This window comes from Atractosteus spatula, chromosome 1, assembly GCF_055471065.1.
Source record: "Atractosteus spatula isolate fAtrSpa1 chromosome 1, fAtrSpa1.hap1, whole genome shotgun sequence".
NCBI classification, from domain to species: Eukaryota; Metazoa; Chordata; class Actinopteri; order Semionotiformes; family Lepisosteidae; genus Atractosteus; species Atractosteus spatula.
Window position 1 is genome coordinate 2,036,652 of NC_142706.1, and position 24,478 is coordinate 2,061,129.

The 24,478-nt window shown below is 39.0% G+C and overlaps 1 protein-coding gene across 2 annotated transcripts; it reads right to left on the reverse strand.

The window, feature by feature from the left end:
- Window positions 1-491: 491 nt before the first annotated feature.
- On the reverse strand, window positions 492-10,013 carry LOC148840385 (macrophage scavenger receptor types I and II-like). Of its 2 annotated transcripts, none has more exons than XM_088923915.1 (13): window positions 9,935-10,013; window positions 8,685-8,752; window positions 8,237-8,321; window positions 7,621-7,740; window positions 6,628-7,055; window positions 5,501-5,687; window positions 4,931-5,002; window positions 4,063-4,131; window positions 3,481-3,525; window positions 2,586-2,630; window positions 2,207-2,248; window positions 1,578-1,757; window positions 492-752 (listed from the first exon to the last, which is right to left on the reverse strand). In XM_088923915.1, exons 3-13 carry the CDS (start codon window positions 8,319-8,321, stop codon window positions 619-621), a joined length of 1,407 nt encoding a protein of 468 aa, XP_088780041.1. In that variant the 5' UTR covers window positions 8,685-8,752; window positions 9,935-10,013; the 3' UTR covers window positions 492-618. The 2 variants fall into 2 exon arrangements, with proteins under 2 accessions (XP_088780041.1, XP_088780049.1); XM_088923923.1 differs by having other exon boundaries at window positions 8,237-8,349; window positions 9,935-10,006.
- Window positions 10,014-24,478: the final 14,465 nt, after the last annotated feature.

Genomic DNA, 24,478 nt, shown 5'->3' on the forward strand with positions numbered 1-24,478 from the left:
GTCACAAACATCTGCATAATAAATGCCTTAAACTGTATGCAAATAATATGAAATTGTAATTTTTGTGCAGAGCTTGACGACAGCTTACTGATACTCTGAGTGTGGGTAACCAGGGAAAGTGTTCTGCGAGTCTGTGGTATTGTGCTTTTCCCAAAGGTGTTATAATTCACTTCTTTTAAAGTATAAGCTGTTTTGGGGTGTGAATTTGCATTGATAACTCGCAGTTGTGCAGAAATGTGTCGATTTTATATTTTGGACTGGCAGTGGGAGGGGGCAGGGGGTGATGCAGAGGACAGCAGGATATGTGCAGGAACAGGGAGCTGATGGAGAACATGAAGCAGCAGAGCTGCACTGGAGAACTCAGGCTGAGAGAGTAAACCGCTAGAGCAGCGAAGAGAGTCAGGATGAGCGAAGACACTTCCAGACAGAAGTGTGATAGAAACAACCGGCTTGTTTATCAAGTCAAAAAGCAAAAGCATCATGGTCAGTAATCAAATATGAGAAGCAAAAGTTTATAAAACAACATTGTTTGACTTTCATTTGTTAAGAAAATCATTCAGTGTGAAATCAGAAACAAAATAGAATGCAAGGTTGTGGTGTCCGTCCTGTGACTCCGACCTAGGTGGTACAAGTGACACCAGCATCCTCAGAGTGTGAACAGTCATTCCTGCCCCATCCAGGAAAGGTACAGTCAACAATGGATCTCTCTCTTCCTGTACAAGCAACATTATCCATGAGTATCTTCCCAGATCCTACAGTAAATAAAAAACAGGGAATTTTATTTAAAACCATGAACAGAAAGAAACCCAAAGAACTTCTTTCCACAAAAGTTGCAGGGAGTCTGGAAAAAGCTGCTCAGCCTTTGTCAAAGTCAATAACATCGCTAGCTTGAAGAATGGCCGGAGGAGATACTGTACATGGAGTTAAAGGGGCCAGATAGCCTCCTCTCATTTGTAACCTCTGTTATGTTCTTGGGTTAGTTTGAACTTTTCCAAACTAACTCTTCACCTGCTTTTCGATTTTAGTGATGGTTTGTTAGTCAAACCTCTTTTTAAAATTGAGCAAACAGGAAAGAAAAGGAGGTGGCCCAATTCAGAGGAACTGTCAGAAATCCACGTAGACAGTTCTCCATTTACCCCTCCAGGGCAAGATTACACTGTTCCAGTTTCTGTCTGCATCCTGTCACAGGGTTTCCTGGACTGTTACTCCAGAAAGACATCAGAAAAGAAACTTATCCTTACATTTGGTGCATCTTCCAGATCAGCTAATCTCTTTTCAATCTCTCCACTCATCTTCAGATTGCTACCTGCTGCATTTTCTTTCCACTTTTCAGTGTAGAATTAACCTTGTGCCTCTCTCATGGACCCAGCTTCAACTCTAAGCTCTGCTATATAAAGACCATTACAATGTTCTACAGTATATGAAAATAAAACTCCAAATTTAAAATGTCACTTTTATATATATGAAATATATGCACAATCAACTAAATTTGATGTCTGCAGATGTGTGGTTAACTTACTATGCCCTAAAGTCTTTTCTTTGATAGGACACTCATTATTGTTCTTGTTGGTATTTACCTTTTCCAAAATAGGCGCTTGAATGTACTTTTAAAGAAGTTCTAAATCCAAGCATTTTGCAGACAACCATTCCATCTAGCAAGTCCCACTTGTCATCGCAGATGGTGCCCCACTCTCCTTCATGCAAAACTTCAACTCTGCCTTCATTATTTGTGAGTCCATTAACCAGCCGCACAACAGCTACATGCATAAGAAAACAAGACACCCCTGATGAGCTGACTAGTATCACACATTCATTTTTTAAAATCCTTACAGTACAGTATAACAATGTTCACGTGCCTGCTCTACATTGTAAAATTTGTTTCTGGAAAGTCAAAACATGTTTAACATGTCATTGAGTATTCTGATATGTTTTTTTAATTCACTCATTAAATATTTTTGCACTCAATTTAGTCAGGCTTTTCTGACTTGGGTCAGAATTAAATCAGGGTTTTTGCACCATGAAAGCAATTTTACAGTGTAAAGTACTGCTGCTCTTAATGTAGGCCTTGATTGAAAAAACTACAAATATCCAAAGCAATGTTTTAACAGACATAAGGAATCAACAAGCATATGGACCAGTTCATTATTGCTTCGTAAGAACTGTGATCCCCAACTACTTTAATGCAATGTCTTCTGTTGGCTCTTACCAGCAGGAGCAGGAGGAGAAAAAGAAGGCTCAGCTACCACACCTTAGAATCACACAAAGACACAACCACAGAAGATTAAACATCTGGAAGAAGTAACATTTAGACTAATTTACTACATGTATGATGCTTTTTATTATAATAATATATGAGGAACACTAGTACTATGATTAAAATGGATTTTGTATATACAGAGACATAATTTGTGCATGTTTTCTGACACTGCATTGCACAGATAAAAATAATTTATCAGTGTTAAAAATCTCTTTCTGAAGTGTAAATATATGCATTTGGATATCGGTAAAATCACATTGTTAAAACACTCTTTGTTAGCTGATTATTTATAGAAATGAATGTCACTCATAAACAAATGCTGAATTACCTGGATCACCCTTCTCTCCCTTTTCACCCTTAAGCCTTTGAAGATCTTAAAAAAGAAAAGAAATTGGCATCACTTGGATTTGTAATTAGGATATACAATATAAATAAAAACACTGCCTACCTTTTGAAAACGAGACATCATTTTGAAGTTGTGTTTTTCTGCTTTGGTACTGTTACTTTTTCATCTTATGTTACTTTTTTATCTTTAAGCAATGTATTTAAAAATGTATTATGTAAAACTTTATATAACTTATTTGGAGAATGCATGCTTAAACATACAGTATATTGAGATTCTCTTTACATGGGCAGACAGTAGTTAGTTCATTTTACAGTAGATTGAGATCTTAGACTAATGTTTTGTAGTTTATCTTAGGCACTAGTCTGGCTAAACCCGATATCGAGAAAAAGGACTATACTGAACTGTCTACAGATTCCCTCTTTGTAAATTTATCCACTGTTCTCAATGTATGTATGATAGGAGCATGATAACCTTCTGACTTTTTACTAGAAATCGTAAAAACAGAAATGCCAAAGACATTCTGAGCCATAAATCAACAATAAAACAGTCTGGATTGTAATTAAAAATGTATAAATGTATATCTATTAAATCCCTGTTAAAAATATTATGTTACTAAAATAAATATACAGTGCAATGAAAACTGACATTCCACCATTGAACAAAGGAAACAAGTATCTTACCTGCATTCTTATTTTTGCCTTTTTAAAACCCAACCAAGCTCTTGGATTTTTTAATGTTTATCTGCATTTGGATTCAATCAAGCTCAGTAAAGACTTTTATTTAAGTTGTTTAAGTAAAGCTCTTTGTTTGATACCTCTATATTTATTTTTTGGGAAAGTCACCTGAGCTAGAACGCACTCCTTTCACTTTACTTTACCTTGGAGCCCAATCACACCTTCGCTTCCTTTTGGTCCAGGGGGCCCTTAAACAAGACAAACAGGCAAAAGAAAAAACGCAGGTTTATATGCTGTATAGAAACTATTTCAAATTGAAAACAGACTGTCCTTCCGGGAAATGGGTTGGGCAAGCACTTATGAACAAGTGGGCCTGTCAGGTAAAATAGGCCACTGTCTGTTGCAACGTTGTGAAACTGTGCCTTGGAAATGTCATCTCACAAAGAAGACCCCCGTCTTGTGTAAATCTAATTTCTGTTCGGGATGAAGAAGGGAGGCTCTGCTTCCCTGGTTTCCTTGAGTGCTTTTAAGTGCTACTGTATGTGTTTCTGAAAACGACAATCTGCACTGATAAAAAGATGGGCAGACGTGGCCCGTGTGCCCTGCTTAGCTGAGGCTGGTTCAGAGCCATTACGTGAAAAAAGCAAAGTCTGAAAGCGTTTTCTGTTGTCCATTCTGTTTTTGTGTGGGAAGTATCAGGAATCAATGGCTTGTGAGCACAGGGAATGAAAATGACCAGTGAGCCCCAGCCTTTGTACTGCATGGTTAGACTGTATAAGCCACACCTGGGATTCCAGGTATCCCAATTCCTCTTTCTCCTTTGTCTCCTTTCTGCCCTGGCAGACCTGGAACACCTGAAACAGGGAAAATAAATAAAGTGCATGAACTATATCATAACTTCCAGAGCCTTTTGGATGCTAGTGTACTGTCTTTCAAAGTCATTGTATCAGCTGTCTATCTGTTTCAGAGCAAGTGAAGTTATATTTTTTAATTTCATCTTCATTTTGTGTTTTTTTATCCTTTCAAAAATTTATTAATTATACCCCCCCCCCCCCCCCCATTCTTTGTGTTGCTTGTTGCTTTTATTTGTTAATTTTCTAGTAAATGACAAACAGGTGTTTTCACGGATAGCCTGCTCTGCTGATCCAACTCTCCCCGACTCCCAGGAGATCTACTGGATCTGTGCAAGACCCGCACCCACCAGAACTGAGCTCTGAATCACTTCCTCCTGACAATTTAACCTGGGCTCAGGCTTGAATTTGTCAGAAGGACCCCAAGCCATCACCTGCTCAAATTCCACCCCCTGCAAGGGAGCACTGTGGGACGACAAAGCGCGGAGCTCCTTCTCTGGAGCCCGGGCTGTCTGCCCGTGTCCGCGGGTCTGTACGCGGTTCCCAGGATGAGGAAGTACAGACTCACGGGCAAGGCCTTTCCCTATTGTAAACGACAACACCGATTTAAAGCCACTGCTTTCCAAAAATCGTGTTGAGTTACGGTGTGCCACTTTGCCACCAAGATTTCAAATTTGATTCCAAATTCACCTTCCACATGTCTACTGTACGTGCAGCAGCTGTCTGCACTGGTGTATAGACTGCCAGCACTGAGGCAGTGTTTTCCAGTGCAGCTGTGTGAGAATGCCTTATATATCCGTACCAGGAGGCCCAGGAATCCCAGGAAAACCCCATTCTCCCTTGTCGCCTTTCTCTCCCCTGGGCCCCGGGGGACCTCAAAAACAGACAGAAAAAATACAATTCTTAGGGTAATGAAAGCCACCACACTTGAACAATCCCCCCGTCCCTGTCCCTTAGGAAAGGTGACTAACTCAGCCATGCGTGGAGACAGACACAGAGTAAAAGGATTCAGATACTGTAGATCCTCATTCGAGTTTTTCATGTTCCTTTCTGCAGAATTAGCAAACATTGTCAATCATATCACACCCATACGATGAACAGAGATATTATTCATAATGCTATAATGATAATCAAACATACCCAGTGTTATGGAAACCTAATTATTAGGAATTACAATTACATGTCATGTAAAAACGAGAACATATTGTGATGGATGTTTTACATCTTGGATGTACAAAATCAATTTCTTTGGTCCAAATTGGAATATTTTCCAAAAAAATCATTGCTACTGAGTAAAAACAATTATTTTCCAGAAGAAAGAAAGCTCAAATGTACAGTATACGAGGAAAAGTATGCTAATTAACATGCTCACCTTGGATGGCTGTGATGTTGCTTAGGGCCAATGACTGTTCCCAGTCTTTCAGTCTCAGGTCCTCAGTAATATTTTTCAAAATAGCCATTTCTTCTTTCACTTCAGTGGCAATATTGATGTGTTTTTCTTTCAACCATTTAGTTGTTAGAGACAAGTTACGAAGAGCAGAAGTTATCTGATCAATATTCTGTTGGTTAATGTGATTCCATTAGACTTGACTTTACAACTTATTGGAAAACATTGTTTGATGTTTCTACATTTATATAACAGAGATCATTTTGTATGCGCGCTACTGTCCATATTACTGTTGCAGCTCAAAACTTATAAATCACATTCATAAACTATCAATCTTTTATATAGCCCTGTAGATAAAGATACTTGCAAGAGAAACAGAAACAACAAAGACTTAAATGACAGAAATACTTAGAAGAATAAAATCCATGCTGAGAAGCAATAAAATCAGTAAGAAAAGTAATAACAATTGATAGAGATCCAAAATGTAAATGTAAATATTGATGCAAACAATATTATTAAGAAAAGTTTGTGTTTAGTAAAATATTGTTTTAATGTAATTAAAATTAATTAATTTAATTATTTTAATTGAATTAAAGATGAAAGGAGAAAGCCTCCTTCATAAATGGTGGCTGGTCATTCCACAATTCGGGGCCTCACAGGGGAACGATTGGACACCCCAATTTGAAAACCCTGATAAGGACTGTTACAGTCAAAAGACTGAAAACCAGACTGAAATCTTATTTCAATAAACCAGTAAAGCTGATTATCTGCAGCTTTCCCTAGAACAGGTGCTTTAGTGGATTATGTGTTTATTGGTTCTTTCTACTTCAGAGAACCATTATTTTTGTTTTGTCTGAGTGTCATGAGTTATTTATTTACACCTCTCCTAAAAAGATGTTTAGCACCCTATCTGGAGACCCCAGATCCCTCATTCGCTATGACAGATCCGGAGCCTGAGGTTGGATTTATTTCTACCTTGAGACTCGCAGATCTATAGACCTGTGCCTCTGTGTGTATTTTCTATTAGTGACTCCTTCTGTGTGCCTGTCAGTCATGCCGCAGTTGTGGCAACGAGATAATGGAGATGGGAAAGGTGAATGATGTCTTTGTACCTGTGAATGAATCGAGATGTCTCCCATGCAGGTGCTATTCACAGACTTCACCATCCCACGGATTCCATTGATATCGTCTTTCAAGTCATTGATTGAGTTGGCTGTGTCCTGCAGCGTGCTCTCAGTAGTTTGTATCACGGAAAGAGTGTAATTCACTTTCAGATCTAGAGTGTACGTCAGCTGTTTCACGTCTTCAGTCAGTTTTGATATGTTGCCCTCCAAGGCAGAGGACGATCTGCTCAGGGATTCCTTGACAAAGTCAACCTGCTCAGTCAGGGCCTCCACATTTTGTGTGAGCTTTGTCAGCGAGCCAGAATGACCGTCTTCGTAGACATTTTTAAAACCCTTCCGCATGTCTCCTTTGATCTCATCTGTTCCACCTGTCTGTTTGGAAACAGCACTCTCACTCATTGTCTTCCCAGTGCCTGCTACGTAATTAAAAGTAGGAAGGGAATAATTTTGAAAAAAAATCACTGTTTTACATAGTTTACAATAATCATGAGAAGTGCCGTAAACTAGGAGCAAACATATTTTTCAATAGAAAAAAAAATAACATTATGAATATATACATGAAACTTGTAAGATAAAACCACTATACAAATCAAGAAATATCTGGCAACATCTATCCAAATAAAAGTAATTGAAGCCAAACTCAAATCTTCTTAAGTGCAGATAAGCTTTTTAGTAATTGGAAACGGTGGTAGATTAATGCTGTTGCTTTAAAATACAGCCCTCGCTGTACTTTTGCTGAATTTAAAGATGGGGAGAGTTATTCCTGTATCACCGGTATCCTGCCATGTGCGTGGAAAGAATTTTTTGGGGGTCTTTTCAAATTAAATGAAGTGCACATCGAAGAAAGGAAGGAAGAGCTTACACAACTGGAAGCTTGTGACAAGGAAGGCAGGAGACGAGCAAGGCAAACTAAACCCACTCACAAATGTACTAACAGAATAGTTTCGAAACAGTGGAAATAGGATTAGGTTTCTTTTATACCTATAATGTAGATGAAACCTGCCATCATGCACATAACAATCACATAGATTACAATGATTGCTGTTCTCAGTGAACACAGCTTTTTCTTCATTTCTTCAGATTCTTTGTTCTTCAGACAATCTGAAATGGAAACGACAACAGGTCTTCTGGAAAAATGCTTTTTAAAACGTTCCAAGCATCCCAAATGATAAAAAGTAGAAGTTTAACTCTCTGTAGTGATGTAAATGAAAATATTGTACAGCCCAACATTCTATAAAATACAGTAAGAAAATGGTTATTGAAATGTTTAGTCATTATGAATAATGAACAATTCATTTCTCTTTTGTTGACAAGCATAATATATAGCCACCGATTCACCGAGCAACATGACTTCAAAGCAAACAAAATTATTACTATCTGTGGACCAGTACAATTTCAAATCATGCAACTCAATATGATACGCGACACGTAAAGATTTTTGCAGTTAAGTGCACTAAATAATGAAAGATGGCGAACATTAAAAAATAAAAATCATAAAAGCACGTGATATGCTCAAGAATGTAATACTACCAAGACGTGTAATGCTGGCCCTCGAGAACTGTAGTCTGCCCAGACAGTCTCCATGTGAGTCTGTTACCTGCATTCAGAGAGCTGGCGTCCAGTGAGTTGTCCACAAAAGTGATTTGTTCTGTATCGTCAGTGCATTTATTCCACTTCGCCATCTTGTGCAGGAAAAAAAAAACACTTCTCCTGAAGTTAAAACAATACATGAATACTCAGTAAAGCCAAAGAACACCAGAATACCTTTGGTAAAAACAAAGGAAGAGTTTATTTTTTTTTATGTATCAATTTGAGAATTTGAAAAATTTAACTTGGGTCTGTGTAAAATGGTTGTCTTAAGCCCTGAGTGACCGTGCTGTACCTGCTAAACACGGGGTGCTGTCCAAAGTACATGCCACATGCCACACTGGCATACAAGCAGGCGAGCCGCTGTGGCCCCCACGCAGTTTTTTAAATTAAAGAGTCCCTTTTGTTTCACTCTTATAGATTGCTCAGTCAAGACACCACACAATGAAAAATCTTACCGGGATGAAACTGTGATTTTCTCCTTGATTTTGATCAGATTTCCTTTTAGCTCAGATCCCGGACTTTACTGGTGTGATACAAGTAAAGGAGGAATGAAGATCAACCGGTGCCTCCTTCGTTATAAGCAATTAGTTTTAAGACTGCAGTAAGTCAGCTGACAGGACAGCCAGAGCACAGAAAGGCATAGAATATTAGGTTTAAATGGTCCTTCTTTCACGTTTAAAAGACACACAAAAGATGCAACTTTAATCCTAAAAAGTTCTTTTGTTACATATTAGAGAAAGTACAGATGAAACCTCAACTTATATATGAGAGCATTATGATTGAAATTACTCCTACAAAGTGGCAGAGATCAAGGAGAATGAGAGGCTACGAGGACAGAAAACATCATACAGTCTGTGAATTAAATCTTAACATCAACAAATAATAACAAATAAAAATAATGCTGATGAATTTTGAGCATTACTGAAAGAGTCAAACAAATAGTCTCATAATTAATAAAACTAATATAAACTGTATAGGTTAAACAAAAAATGCAATTTTTTAACAAACAATAAATGTTATTAGTGATTGTTTTTCAATATTCTCATTAAATGTCCAGTCCATGTACAGTTTTCAGTTTTCTTCTACAGAAAAAGCAAAACACAAGAAATAGATTTAAATTATTTCCTTCCATATACTGATACTGTATAAATTTCATTTTTAAGAGTTATTATCTTGCAGAACCATTGTTTTCTCTGACAAAAATGAGAAAAGGCTGTGAGGCGGAGTGAATACAGAGTTCTACTGAGAACAATAAATTTGAGGCCAGTCTGTAGGCTTCTTAATGACAAATTCAGCCACCTGTTATTACATATGAACTGTCTGCTTTCTTTCAATTTATGCTTCCATTCATCATTGTGCAGTCAGACATGATCAAATTTCATAAATGATTCATTGAAACAAACAGTCTATGTTGTTCATTCAAGGTCTCGGCAGTCAAACAATTATCAATTTCTAATGGTTAGCATTTTCAGAACTGAATCTCAAAAATAATTTGTAATATGCTTCTGGAGAATAAATGCAATTCCCTGACATCTCCAATATTACCGTACACCTGACCACATAGAGCCACGACATTCAGCAAAAATGATTAATGTGAGGTTAAGGAAAGCAGAAGAATAGAGCAAGGTAAAACAAGGCGAATTAAAAAATGTGCCAAGCACCCTTGTTTACTGCATTCATTTAAAAAAAAAAAATTAAATATTACTTAAGGCAGCTTGTTTGAGATTCCCTCAGTCTCCAGGTCCACAGTCTGTACTTTAGTTCCAAACCACTTCTGAACCCTGAGACAAGGCAAGATTGTTAAAAAAGCACATCAGCAAGCTGCTGATTCAGGAATGGACACGACGTACTTCCTTGGCACTTGTGCAAGTCAGTGTGTGTAAAGATAATTCACATCGTTCAAATGTAAAACTCAGATTTCAATCACATTCTTTTTCAACAGCTTTTGTTCCACCTTTAAGTGTTTTCTAGAAACCTGGATAAAAGGAGGTTTCAGCCAAGGACAGTCAATGGCTCAGTGAGGGATCTGTTAACGTAACGAGCTCAGCTGCAGTGAAGCCCAGCAGGTGAGGGGGGCACCAGGATCAGAATTGAGGACCCCTGCTCTAGAACATCTACACCCTAGACTCTGGGGGGAACTGGTCAGTGAATTTGGATTACAAGGGCAGAGAAAATGCAAAAGTAGGAAAATGACAGCAGAGAAGTCCGCTTCGCCAACAAGTTGGGCTTCAGCCCATTGTCAGAAAGTCTCTTGTTCCTGGTCAGGGCGATGGCAGCCCAGAGTCTAGGGGAACCAGTTCAACTAGTCCACATGCCTTCTGGGATGTGAGAGGAAACCAGTGCACACAGGGAGACTGTGCAGACTCCACACGGAAGGTGACCCAGTTTGAAATCAAACCCAGAACTTGAGGACTGTGGAGCAGCGGCACAGCAATACCACTCTGCCCCCCCGGCCACTCCTCCATTTTACACACAATCCATATTTAGGGACATGGGTATTGTACTAATAAACTAAACGTGATCCCCTTATACTGCTGTTTTTTTATGTGCAATTATTGCAAAACAGTATGACAACATATGACCTCCAGATAAATGAGTGGTGTAATGCAAGATGTTTTATTTTTAGTATGGTCTGCAGCTGCACATCACAAGACAAAACCAAATATGGCTGATGAACAGAAAACATAGACAACATGGAAGACTCAATCTCCCATTTCCAGCATGTCACTACATGGGACATGGGGGGAAACTGGTGCACCTGGATAAACTGAATAAAACATTCATACTCTAGATTTTTGGAAATGTCTTGCTTTTGGAAAAAGAGATTATTTTTTCTCCTGCTACCGTCCGAAGTTACAGTTCTCTTGTTTCTCCTTTTAGATTTTGGTAATGTTGCCATGAAGAACACAATCTCTGGTTTTCAGTCTCCTGTACAGCTGACCAATATACCTACAAACAGCAAAAATCTCTCTGGTTGAAATAACATTACAGATGCAATATTAACCATGCACATTTCTTTTCTGACTAAAACAAAGTTTAGCAGTGTGTTCCCATTTGCATTTTCCAAAACACTTGTTAATAACCCCAGTCTCCGTACTGTTACAATGATTTTATTTATGAATCAAGGTACAAGGCTTTGTTTTATAAAATGCTGCAATTAAGTCTACATATTGATCCAAACAAGTTGTTGTTCACACTGAGGAGTTCCCTTTGTTATGAAGCTGTTTTATTATTATTTTCCACTGCAGTGAAGTTGATCATGTCCTTTTTATTGTTTTCATCGACATTATTAGGGGCAGGTTAGAGTGAGGTGTCACTCACAAAGGTGTTCTCTTTAACTCCCTCCTTTCATTTTCTCTTGTTCTTTCGTTTTTCCCACTACCACTCTCTCTCCCTCTAGTCTGCACAAACCTGAAGCATCTTAATTTCTTCTCTTTGTTACTGCTAAGCACAGAACCTCTGGACCCATAAATGGTGAATCGATTCTGGTTATTTTGCAATATTTAAAATCATATGATCATACATATCATATATCATACAGTAGAATGTCTATACTTGGCTTTCACGTACAGTATGTCACTCACACACTTGTTGAAATAATCTGTTGTGCTCATTGAGAAAAATCTGGCTGCAGTGTTACCACCTAGTGGCTTGATCCCAGAGGCTCAGCAAAAAGTGTTGGTGGTCCCTAATAAAAGAGCTCATGATTAAAAATGAAACATGTTACAGTATTTGCTTTTTCCACTCAAAATTCAATTTGGTTGTAAAGAGATGATTGCTAGATAAAAGTTAGTGATCCACCTTACGAGATGACAGGCCCGAGCGTCTGTAGTGATTGGTTTATAAATGCTCTACAAATTAAAACGATTGGAAGTTATCACAGCCATGCAGGATAATCATCTCTTTTTATTGCCATCCACTGCTCTCCTTTCAAGAAAGACCTCTGGCAGTGTGGAACACCAGTGCCGTTGTGTGAAGGTCACTCAAATAGCTCTTGACTGTGCTGAGGGTCACCGGAAAATAAGCTGATGGGTTCAGTAATTACATTGCACAATATTGCTAAATATAGAGTGTGGTTTTAGTTGTGAACAAGTGAAACGCAGCCAGACCTGTTCCCCCTTCGATTATGTAATTTTCTCTAGTTTTCAATCCCAGCCAATGGGCCCTTTGAGATATAGAAAATTTTAGACATGCCACTTACGTGTCTAGTTCTACTGTGACAGCAGTACGCATATTCTTTTCCATGGCTTGTTGGTCCAAAAAGTCCACTAGTTCAAGAGTTCCAACCCAAATGCCCATTAGTCCAACAATTCTGGCCAAAACCTGGTCCAACCTAATCTAAACCCTGACCCTGCTGTCTGGCAAAATGGGTGATTTGGACCAACAGCCAGTCAGAAAATTGTTCAGAATTGCTTAGCATCCATTAAAACATTAAAATCAGTAATGGCAGTAAGCTCACTGACTGCTTATCTGAAGAAAACAAAAACATCTGTGAAAAAATTTGCTTATTCTTTCCCTTGCTAGGCAGGAGAGAATTGTACCCAGCTGAGCTGTCTTTTCTTTGGAGATTAACACAGTGAATTAATTAATCAGTCCTACAGCATTCAGCCTAAACATAACAGCTATTTCTGCCTACGAGTCTCCCTTGTGTGTGGTTACCCCAGCAGATCCCAGCTCTTGAGATGAATCTTAGGGTTTGATGAGGCAGAATGTACTTTAACAGCACAGATATTAATTAATTAATTATAGTGCGATGAAGGTGGTGCTGTTTTATTCTTAAAATATTTCAGCTTTATAAATTGTAACTATGCATAATTGTTAAACAAGTACGTTTTCAAGAAGCACCTTTTTTGTAATCCTAAATTATCCATCAGTTTTCTAACCGCTGTAGCCAATACAGGGTTACTGGGGAGCTGGAACAGGTGCAAGGCAGGGTACACCCTGGACACACAGACACAAACACACGCCAGAGCACCTGCTGGAAACCCACACGAACATGGGGAGAACATACAAACTCCACGCAGACAGCAGCCCATGAACTGGGCCCAGGGCACCAGGGCTGTGAGGCAGCCATGTTAACCACTGCGTCACTGTGCTGCCCAATGTTAAGTTAAGTATAGTATAATTACAGTATTATTAGTACAGTATTATAATTACAGTATTATTACTAATTACAGTAAACATATCTCTGATTTCCTTTCTAATACTGTATTTCCACTTGTTTTGGTTATACTTGTGACCGTGTGTACAATACCTTAGAATATTTTGTTTTGAAAACTTAAACCTCTGGCTTCTACGTTTATCCTGGCATGTTTTAACTCAATTCCAAATAGGGGATTTTTGACTGAAATATGCAAACCAGCCCTTCAGAACAGCCACTATTCAAAACAAGTATTTCTGTGCTTTCTTGTCAACATCAACAGGGCAAAAGCTTTTAAAAAAAAAAAGCTGAACTCAGATACTTCTTACTTCCAGGGGGTAAGAAGTATCTAAATTTGTGCAATTTGAAGAGTTACATAGAAAGCAAAACCTGGCGGGAAGTGATTATGCCTGCACATAAAAGAATGACAGCTTGCAGATTTGCTATTGATCAAGAATTGTTATACTGAAGGGTGTGTTGCGTAACCAGAGCTTGATTTCCTCTTTCCCTGGCTCTGAGTAACGTTTCTATAACTCATTCTCTTCATTTCTGCTTTTCCTAGATTTCTGAAGCACAAAAACATTTTCACCATTTGAAATATTTCAAAAGACACAGGAGTGTCTTTTGACTTTATATACAAAGCTCTGCTCTGCCTCATTGGTTTTTTTTTATTTACATGGGCCTGTCCTTCTCTGCTATGATTACTGTGCATATTGGATTTTTTAGAAAAATTAGAGTTCTGACATATTCTGTTCTGGAAATAGAGTTTATAACAGAAGTTCAGGAGGTAGGTTAGAACCTAATCTTGCACACTTCCACTTGCCCTTGTATATAAGTTTCACACCCAAGATTTCTCTTCCTAAATCTCGCTCACACTCCTCCTGCCACTCCATCTACACCCTTGGAGCAGCTCCCTAGCTCATTCCTTGCAATAGTGGGGTGGAAGGGGGTTTAGCAACCTCATCCTCCCAAGTAGGTTGGCATTCCCCCAGCTAAGATGTCTCATCACATTTTGTCCCCTAATCACATTATTTAGGATCTAATGGAAACATTATGCAAGAAGATTCAGCCTAGTCAATATCATTGAAAATATAGAAATTAGATCAAAATCAGACTCCCCCAAATGTTCAAGACTAAAAGGTTCTGTTCCTTCGGTCTACACATTCCTTTAATTAAGCCCAAGAAAATATCTGGTCACTCTTCTCTGAACTGATTCCTGGGCAGCCATATCCTTTTTTGACATGTTGACCCATATTGTACACAATAATGTACAAAAATCTATTCTAAAAGTCTCACAAGTATATTGTACAATTGTATCATAGTACATGTGATTTAAATTCTACGAATACAGGCACAATCCAGACCTTCCTGCCATTGCTGATGTCTGCTTCTCGATTTCCATGTCTCAGCTTTAATACTCTTCAATAACCTTCAAACCCTTAAATACGTTCCACACATTGTTTTAGAAAACATTTAAACATATGTAATTGTTGATGTGGGTAGAGAGATATGATGGGTGTTTTCCTTCATTTGCTCTCTAACAGACAGGAGCCAGCACTTTAAATTTAAATCTTTCTTTAAACCCCTCCTGTATTTGGCTCTGTGTGTTTTCTGCGTTGCTCCTAATCAGAATAATACATTCTTGCTATTGGATGCTAAAACATGACTGTCATCTCCACATGACAAGGGTCACTCAGTGATAGCTGGAAAGCAGTGGTCCACTGCTTCACGGCACACGTTAGACCAGCTGAGTTCTCAAAGACAAATCTGACAAACATCGATGTCAACAGCAGCCACGGCCTAACAATAATGTTGATCTCAGAGTTGGGATGAAGACTGAAAATCCTTAAATCACATTCGGGTGCATTCATTGGGTTGCACTGTAGGGGGGCAAGAGGTGAGGGGGCAGTTTGCTGCTGATTTGGAAGAGTCAAGAGGACACCCCTGTTCTTTCATTTCTTCAACTGTAAAGAACAAGCATTTCTAATGTTTCTTGTTCCCTGGACACAACCACAATCTCTTATGTTACCATAAATCTCATGACAGTCAATGAGGCTTTTCTGGAAAGTCCTTGTGCATTTAAGAAGAATATGACTGACCCCCAAAAGTGCTACCCTTTCAACGTCCAGTTGTCTCATATCTCTCATAGTCCCAGTTGTCTTAAACACAGACATCTGCCAGAAAACCCATCTCTACAGTACATTTTTAACATGACAGGAGGTACAGCTTAATTGTATTTTTGTCAGTACAGAAAGCCCAGACTCAGACACGTTTGGTCTTTCTTTCAGGACTTTAATGTTTAATTAGCCCCTCCTCCTAAAATTGCTTCAAAATTGCGTGCTCTGTGCTTCTTCAGCCCAGTCTATATCACACCTATGTCACACCATTTTACACTTTAATGATTGACACCCCACGTATTGATAACTTACATAGGAGTAGTTGACTTGAATACACCATGTGACTCTCTACACCACTTGTGTTTTGACCTGTCTTGTTGGAAACATGTTCAGAAGTCATGGATTGACATCACAAACTCTTCAACTTCACCCCATCAAACCATAGACTCGAGTCAGAGGCTCATTTCAAAAGTGCTTCAGTATTTTGTCGATCTGCTTTTGATTTTGCAGTTTTTGTCATATTGTCCAAAAACACAGCCATTACTACACTAAGCACTATTTTGAGAAAGAAAAAAAAAGGCTTGTGACCTCATGAGCTGGGGTTTGTACTAATTTCAGTTTTGAAAACTTTTTCAGTTTGTTTTCTAGGAGTCCAGGTTTATAAAATAGCCTGGGGTAGCTATTGATTTTCTGTAGAGCCGTATTGAGAGTATACTAAATTATTCATTGTGTTTACGTGCTCCTTTCTGGCTCTTCTTGAGCTCACTGGTCATTGACATGCTTCTCTCAAAGTGTTTAGTCATTACTACTTCAAATCAAAAAGTAAATGGGCCTTAAAACCATGTTTAGTCAGTAATTTGTAAATAGCAATGCTAAATGAATATATGTACATCTGGACTGAATTAATTTGGAAAAACATTGTTAATTAACATCAATGTAAAGAATAAAAATCCCACTCTTCTGTGTTTGAATGCCACGTGTTGATAGGTTAAAAAATAAATGTCAAAGTGCCAAAAGTCACGAAAGGGAGAGGGCAGAGATGTATCTTTCTTTAAGTTCCCACATCTTGTGCATTTCAAATCTCTTACTGAAACACCACAAGGGAAGCGCTTCTCATTTTATTCTTTTTCTTTGGCTAATTGGTATTGTATATAGACCCATTTTGGAAGTGGTTCCCAAATGAAATCTTGTTCTCATGTGTTTGTTGTATCTGAAATAGTTGTGAGGTAGAATAATCGCATGACGTTTCGACTTCCCAGGTTGTCAAGCACGTGGGTTGAAATGTACGTCGTTGGTAAAAACCACAACAAGTGATGCTTCAAGGCAAGCAGTATCTGGATTGAGAAAGCAATAAGAACAGCATGGTACTACGAAACACAAATGTGCGGACATTCACAAATATAAAGTCCTACTTTCAGGGTGGACTTCAAAATCCTTCTACTTACTTACAAGGCTCTCAGAGGTCAGGCACCTGTCCATCTAATGGAACGTATTAATATTTACCATCCAAGTCGCCTTCTTAGATCACAGAATGCAGGTCTTCTTCATATTCCACACATTAATAAAAAAAACAGTCAGCGGTAAAGCCTTTAGTTACAGGGCCCCTAGCTTATGGAACAGTCTCCCACCCCATATTCGGGAGGCCGAGTCAATCTCCGTATTCAAATCCAGACTGAAGACCTATTACTTCAGCCTAGCCTACTCACACCTTACATCATAGCCTGCTGTAACCATGGCTGCTGGTGCTGCTGTCCATGCCATTGTGTGTCTCTGTGTTGGCCCACCAGGTAGATACATCTGTTCTGACCAAACTCTCCTATTCTCCTCCCCACATGTCCGGATGGCGCCCGGGCTGGGCACCCTCTGAGTTGGATACTGCATCACTGCCATGGATCCAAGAGGGACATCGTGGATGTAGCTATTGTTTAGGAGGATTTTGCTGGTCTACAGATATCTGCATGGAGTACTAACACACAGAAGACTTGATGGATGGATTAATACCCTTATTAATTTATTTCCTTTTTTATATTATATAATGTTAGCATGCCCAAAGGGGTTGGGCAGCCAGTTGACCTTGGACCCCGAGAGGTTTTTTTGTCTCCTTACTAAGGAGTTTTTGGTTCCTCTCCTCTGTTGTCTTCTGGTCTTCTGTTCTGTATTGACAAAATGTAGGGTCACTTGCATTGTTAAGCGCCTTAGGGCAACCTTGTTGTGAAAGGTGCTATATAAAGATACATTGAATTGAATTGACTTAGATAATTACTGCTTGTGCAATATTGTGTATCTTCGTTAGTCATCTTGACAAAAGGCTCTTATTTTTTGCTACATGTTACAGATAATGAAATGTTAAGAATTGTAATGAAGATGGGCTTTTGCCCCTCAGAAAGAACAAAATTTTCATCTAAATAACATCTTGCTAACCAAGAAAATGAGCTTTCTGACACATTCTAGCTGAATCATTGTTACTCATGCCCAGGCAATTTTGTGTTGTGTGACATTTTCAGTACGGTGCTTGTGAAAGCAGTGAGCCAGGACTGTCACTTCCGGTGGTCTCTGTATCTGTTGTGTAGCCTCTTGTACATTCCTTGTTTCTTACTGAGCTGCTCCAGAGGTGGTCTCACCATGCAAGATTTAAATAAAACGGGACAAACATCTCATTTTCAGTTTATTATTCATCTTTTGTCTCTTATTTCTTCTGCTTGTGTCCTTGTATGCTTAGTCAGGGATATGTTTTAGTTTTGGAAAGAATACAAATACAAATAATATCCATAAACCCAAACAGGTTTTGGATTAAATTATTTTCAGAATTAATTAACTAGATAGATCTAATTATGTGAGGTAAATTAGTACAAAATGTTGATGTTATCTGTGGGAAGATACAGGGGAGAAAGTTTCTATACTAAATAGTTTGATTTTATCACACCATGTACTATTGACTATATACAGTACTTGCAGCCTTAACCTTTGCTGAGAATAAATCAAGGAAGTAGAATCGTTACCTGCCCTGCAGAAGTATTCATTGAAAGAGGCCTGTTCTCATTCTCAAGAGCTGGCAATTTAGCAAACGCACATAGTTGCATATTGTTTGTGGTCTACAATGTGTCTGGACAGCGTTGAAAGAAAGAGCTGGGTTCAGATGTAAACAGTTCAAGAAATGTTCAAAGCAGTCTTATATGTGAAGAGGCTTTAGCATGATCACAATATGGTGCTCCAAATTCATTTGCCACAGTTTCATCCCAGAAGAGCAGACATGCGATTTATTTCAGGGTCTGTCAAAGCATTTGCAAATGTAAACATCCCAGTTTCTTAAACATGTGGTACAAATCAATTTCAAAATGCATATTTCTATAACAACAAGAAGAAAACACAAACACTGTGCGGCAGGCGGCACCTAGTAAAAAGCTGTGTAGACACATGTGCTTCCTCTTCTGCTATCGATGGGCGCACAACATAACCCAAAAAATGAAAACACAGATTCATATTTCAGACCGCAGCTTTCTGCTCGGGAGCACCAGGGAAGTGCGAGGGGCACCGCGCCTCCTTACTCACGATCTGCCTCCAGCTCCTGCTCGGGAACGTCAGCTCAATTTGTCAGCTCATTTTTCACAGCGGCCTGGCAGGTGCGCGGAGGTGGCGGGCGGCTGGTGTGAGACCAGCGGGTGGAGGGGTGGCGACAGAAGGGCCAGATGACGCCGCAGCGCCACGCTGCTGGCGGGGGGGCGGGCGCAGCAGATGGCACGGCAGCAGCGGGGAGCGGCCGAGCAGCGTGTGCCGGGCAGACGACATAACAGCAGTGCCTGGCACGTGCCCGAGGAGGGGGCGCCCGCTTCCAGTGCCTCCCAGCCATCCTGACCGGAGGCCTTTCCAAGAGGAAACGAAAAGACAGAAACCCATCGGCGGCTGGCGTGTGGCAAAGGCCTGCGAATGAAGGCTTGCTGGTCGCCAGGGGACAACATTTTAGTTTTAGGGAAGTAAACTGAAGACAGAAGGGACCCGCCATTCAGGACGGTACACAGCCATTCTCTTGCTGGGCCGAAGACCATTCACTCTCATTCAGCACAAAGTGGCCCCAACAACTTCTGTCATAAAGCACCACTATTGAACTGCTGAAAATGTGAAATTGATGAACCAGGATATTTTGGGGGGTCTCATATGAATGTAAAGGTCATTCTGTGAGTGTATGTTTTTTTTTTCTATTTAGAGATCCTACCAGGCAGGAGAGACACGGCAGTAATAGATTAGTATTTATACAACCATGTCGTGAAACTTCTGGACAACTCCACTGTGTCTGGGCTCATAATAATAAAGCGAAACTGGGTTCTGCAAATCAAAATCAAATCAAGAGTGCGCCTTTTAAAATTGAAAGAGTGACTTTTTGAAGTTACTCTTTTTTTAGTTATTTTTAGTTATTTTTAAAGTTACTCTTTAAATACATTTAGAAAGAATATCATTTTTCCACAGTAAATTATTTCATGACCATGTTAATTTTTTTTATCAGATCCTGGTGTATGTTTGAAGATTTACTATGTATGTTGACTTCACTGAACGAAGGTGTGTAAAGTTAGTATCTGTTCACATTCTTAGCTTTCTTGGCCTTTAAAGACTAATTTGGAAACCATCTTCAAACCAGAGGACTATAGTCTAGTTCCAGTGGAAACTACAGAAAATTGCATTGAAAACTGGAAACAGCAGGCAATGCCTTACCTAAAGAGTGCAACAAAACACCCAGCCATGTGGTTGAAGCCAATACCCTGGCTTCTTTCAAAAAAAGGCTGAATACGTTCTTCAGATGCATTAGCTATTAAAAAGAAGGGTTGCTGATGGGCCTGATGGCCTCCTCATGCCTACTACAGATCTTCTATTCATCTGCAACCACACGTGCATCGTGAATGTTGACCCCCTGAACCTTGAATGTCAGCACCTTCTCAGATCACCCAAAGAAGGCTTCACAGCCAAAATGTGTTTCTGTTCTTCTCTTTTCAGCAGGAATAAACCTTTACTTGTTCCTTTGCAGCCTACGCATGCTGACGCAGCTCCCTACTTTCTCAGGCCACTTTAGATACAATTTGAAATTTCAGCTCCCCCCCCCCCCCCTTTACATGTAGGATGTAAAATATTTCAAATGATCTTTAAGGTATCAAAAAATGGGTATGTGCCATATATAACATTAATTCCAGTCTTTCCCCTTCTTTGGAAGTTGTTGGTGGTGCTGCCTGATGTAGCATTCCCTGTTGAAATGGATCACTATAAGGAATTTGACTGAGCGCTTGCCTTCAGATGCTTTTATGAGCTATGCTGCATCCAAATGAACTCTGAGCCCTCATTTGGCAGCAACATGCTGGGTCCACAGCTCACTTCCAGCTATCAGCATATTCTGGGGAGCAGACAGTTTTCCAGAAAGAGGTGTCATGGAAATAGCTTGCACAACCTTTGCAAGTGATTGATTGCGAAAACGTAAGCTTTTGTCAGAACACTATGTTTTGTACTTTAAACTTTCTGTCTAGGGTATTATGCAATAATTTCTTTTTTAATTATTATTAGTTATTTCTGGAATCAAAATACTGTTTTTCACCAGAAGTTTATTTTTATTGTTGTCATTTTCAATTGTTACACAGGAGACTTTACACACTTTTTGGTTTTTTTCATTACTATGGCAAAAAGCTTTTCCAGTCATCATCCGTTTGTCAAAATGTCAGCACTACAAGCTGTTTAGTTCCACTCATTTCTTGTTCTTTCTGCTTGCAGTAAATCGCTTCTGCTTCCCTGCTTCCAAGAGAATCCTGAATTTTGATTACAGAGGAATAATAAGACATTTTAGCTTCCCTTAGATTTCGTATTTATTTTAGTACAAGACCTTGTTTTCTTAACAGAAACTCAATGGGTATCATCTGTTTGTGTTCATGTTATTTTGCAGTGAAGATTATTGTTGATTTATACAGTAGCTCAGAATGGGACTTGTTAGTTTTTATGATTATTTGCAAAAAAGGTCAGAAAGTTATCATCATGCTCAATCTTGTTATTGACTGATTGCATGATTGAACATTTTGAATTTCTATACAGTTTTTTTAAAGTGCATACTCTTAAAAAGAAGTATTACAAAACAAAAGCAATAGAAAGAAAGACAAAGATGTCATATCTATGAGAGAAATGAAATGTCAGATTTCAAGCACTTTCCTCTTCCGTCTTCTGAGCTCTGCGTTTCATGGAGTTTGCAAATAATGCTTGAGGAGGAGCTGAAAACATGTGTTCGCAAAAGCACATAAATACACCAGTGACAATAATTATAAATGCCCATGGCTGAACTTCATGTTACAAAGTTTTGAAATTCAGATCGTATGTTCATCAAAGTTCTATACATTACTGTACATTTAAACCAGAGGAAATTGTACAAAGAGAGAATCTGTAGAAAGTTTAGTATAGTCCTGTTTCCTGATATGATATTTTGTTTACCCCATTTTCAGATGGCTAAGATCACAAACTAAAATTATATTAACAAAAAGAGCTCAACTTATACAGTATTTAAATATCCATTTTATAAATTATTTTTCAGCGTTTTAATTATAAATCTCTGCAGAGATGATTTACTTATATAATAAAACCAAATTAATAGTAGAGCAACAAAAATATAATTTTAAAATGACCTTTGTCTCAAAATAAGTGTTTCCTACTTGCATGTCAGAATTACCAATCCAAGTGATCTTTTTTTAAAAAGTTCCACTCTTCACGTGCGAAGACTGAGTTCACATTTTGACTTCCTTTTTCTGAGACATGTGATTAGTTTGTGCGTGTGGAATGTGGTCTTTTTAAGGAAAGCAAAGATTTCAGTACACAGAATCTGTTAAAAATCTGTCCAAACAGCAATGTCTTTGGCAATATTTAACTGTTGTTGGGGTGGTTATGAACAACATAAGCTGTTGTTTTTTTAATTTTTATCTACAGGAAGTTAAGCCAAATTTCCATTAACAATTTCTTTCTGGGTTCTACAATAGGGTTTGGTCCTCCAAAGGAAGCAGAATTTAATTTAATCTAGAAACTTGTAAAATTCTTGTCACTTATTATTGACTCATTTCTAAAAGGTTATATTCAAACAACACAGATATTATTTGACTTAACCATGTGAATTATTAAAACAATGTTCAGCATGTTTTAGATGTTTTATTGTTAAAAAATGCAAGAAATATCATTCTTTTTTGCATTTGGGTGTGATGTAGAAGACTCCCATGTTCAATCTCCTGTGTTTTATTAGAGCGGTTGACATTGACACCTCAGTTCTCCACCACTCTACCACTTCCCATGCAGGGAACACAGATCTACAAAGATAATCATGTTGAAGACACCCAACAGCTCAGTCTCACCAGATGTATATGTGTGTGTAGTGTCATTACATATATTTTAGATTAGATTAACTTCTGGCAGAAAGTTACTCAGATTCTAACAGCATGTTTTTAAGGAGTGCTTATTCACCTCTGTATGGTAACTGTTTTGGGCAATGTTTCTGTTTGTCTCAGTTTCAGTTAAAAATAGATTAAGTTTGCTCCAAGAGCTTATTTTTATGGTATGGTATTTTTCTGCTTGTTGTTTTTTTCCTTTGGATTGTCACCTTCTTGGGAGGAATTCTAACCAAACAACAGTTTCAGCTGAAGCAAGTGGACAGCCTGAAAAAGACGCATCTTTAATTAACACACAGAAGTAGGATTTTACCATCGCAAAGTTCTTGTATGTCACATTTCACAGGGGTTTTTTTTCCATTTAGCTGACTTCAACTGCTAATAAATCACAAAGATTTACAGTATGTCTCTCTCTGGCTACACAATACACCATCATATAGTTATAGTATTTTATGATTTGATCTGCAAAGGTTTAACTTTCAAATTATGCATCCTAGGCAACTTGTCATTGGAAGATCCACATAATAAATAATGAAACAGTGATTCTTTTTTTTCAAAAGTATTTTCTATTTTTTTAAAAAATATCATATGTTTCTCTCCCTGCATCCCTGATGCAAGAGTAACTATGAATTCCATCTGCAGGTGGTTTCCGAGGAAGAGTGCTGGGACACCTTTATTTACATCTCTGTCTGCTCCATTAGTCCTTATATTTCCTCCCGAATACAGAAATTCTGAATTTCATCGTGGCTGTCTGCCTATTCCCACATTTTTCAGAATACCCCCAAACACATATGAAAACACATTTAGTGGCACTTCATTTCCACAACCTTTCCGACTGCTCTACTTCTGCTCCTTTTGAGTCTGTCTTCCCCATTCCCTGACTGGTGAGGACCTTGAGGTTACCGTTGATCCCTTTATTGTCCTGCTCTCGGCACATCCCATCCCTTCCCCGACCGTCTTTATCTGAACAAATTGTGCAGGACCTGGCACCTCTTCACACCAATTCTGACTCAGCTCCTGGTCCCAGCTCTTGACTGGCCTGCCCTGTAGACTGGACGACTGCAGCTCTTTCCAGGCCAGCCCCCCATCATCAGCAGCAGGACATCCCTCACCCGACCATCACAGTCTCTCTTCTGCAGCTCCGTCCTCTCCATCTCTATCATTCCTTTCAGCCGGTTTCATTTGATGAAAAATCCTTGACCTTACTTACGGATCCCATTATCCCCTTGTCCTCTCTGAGGTCTCTTCTTTCAGGCCCTCCAGCCCTCTCGTCTCCTGCTGCTTCACTTGGCTGCTCGCTCTCCTCCCTGTCACCCCAGCGATGGAGCCAGGTACGCAGAACCATAAGGAAGGCCCTGTCCTTGTGTCCTTGTCCTACCATCCAGAGCATTCAACATTTCCATGATTAACACTTACTTACAACTTACAACATACGCACAACTGTGGTATTGCAATGAGCAGCACTGACACAGGAAGAAACAGCTGTGCAACAGCAGCGCTAACTACTGCACCACCTTGCAGCCCTGGGAGGAAGTTCCTATTTACCGAAATAGCCGCATGCTGTCTTATGCAGCACCATGCTGAGAAGTTGTAAGGAAGCTGCT

Coding starts and splice junctions, on each gene's coding strand:
- LOC148840385 (XM_088923915.1), bottom strand. CDS start 8,321: ATGGCGAAGTGGAATAAATGCACTGACGATACAGAACAAATCACTTTT. Junction 7,741..8,236: donor CGCCAGCTCTCTGAATGCAG/GTAACAGACTCA, acceptor TTTCCATTTCAG/ATTGTCTGAAGAACAAAGAA. Junction 2,631..3,480: donor AGGTGTGATTGGGCTCCAAG/GTAAAGTAAAGT, acceptor TTCTTTTTTAAG/ATCTTCAAAGGCTTAAGGGT.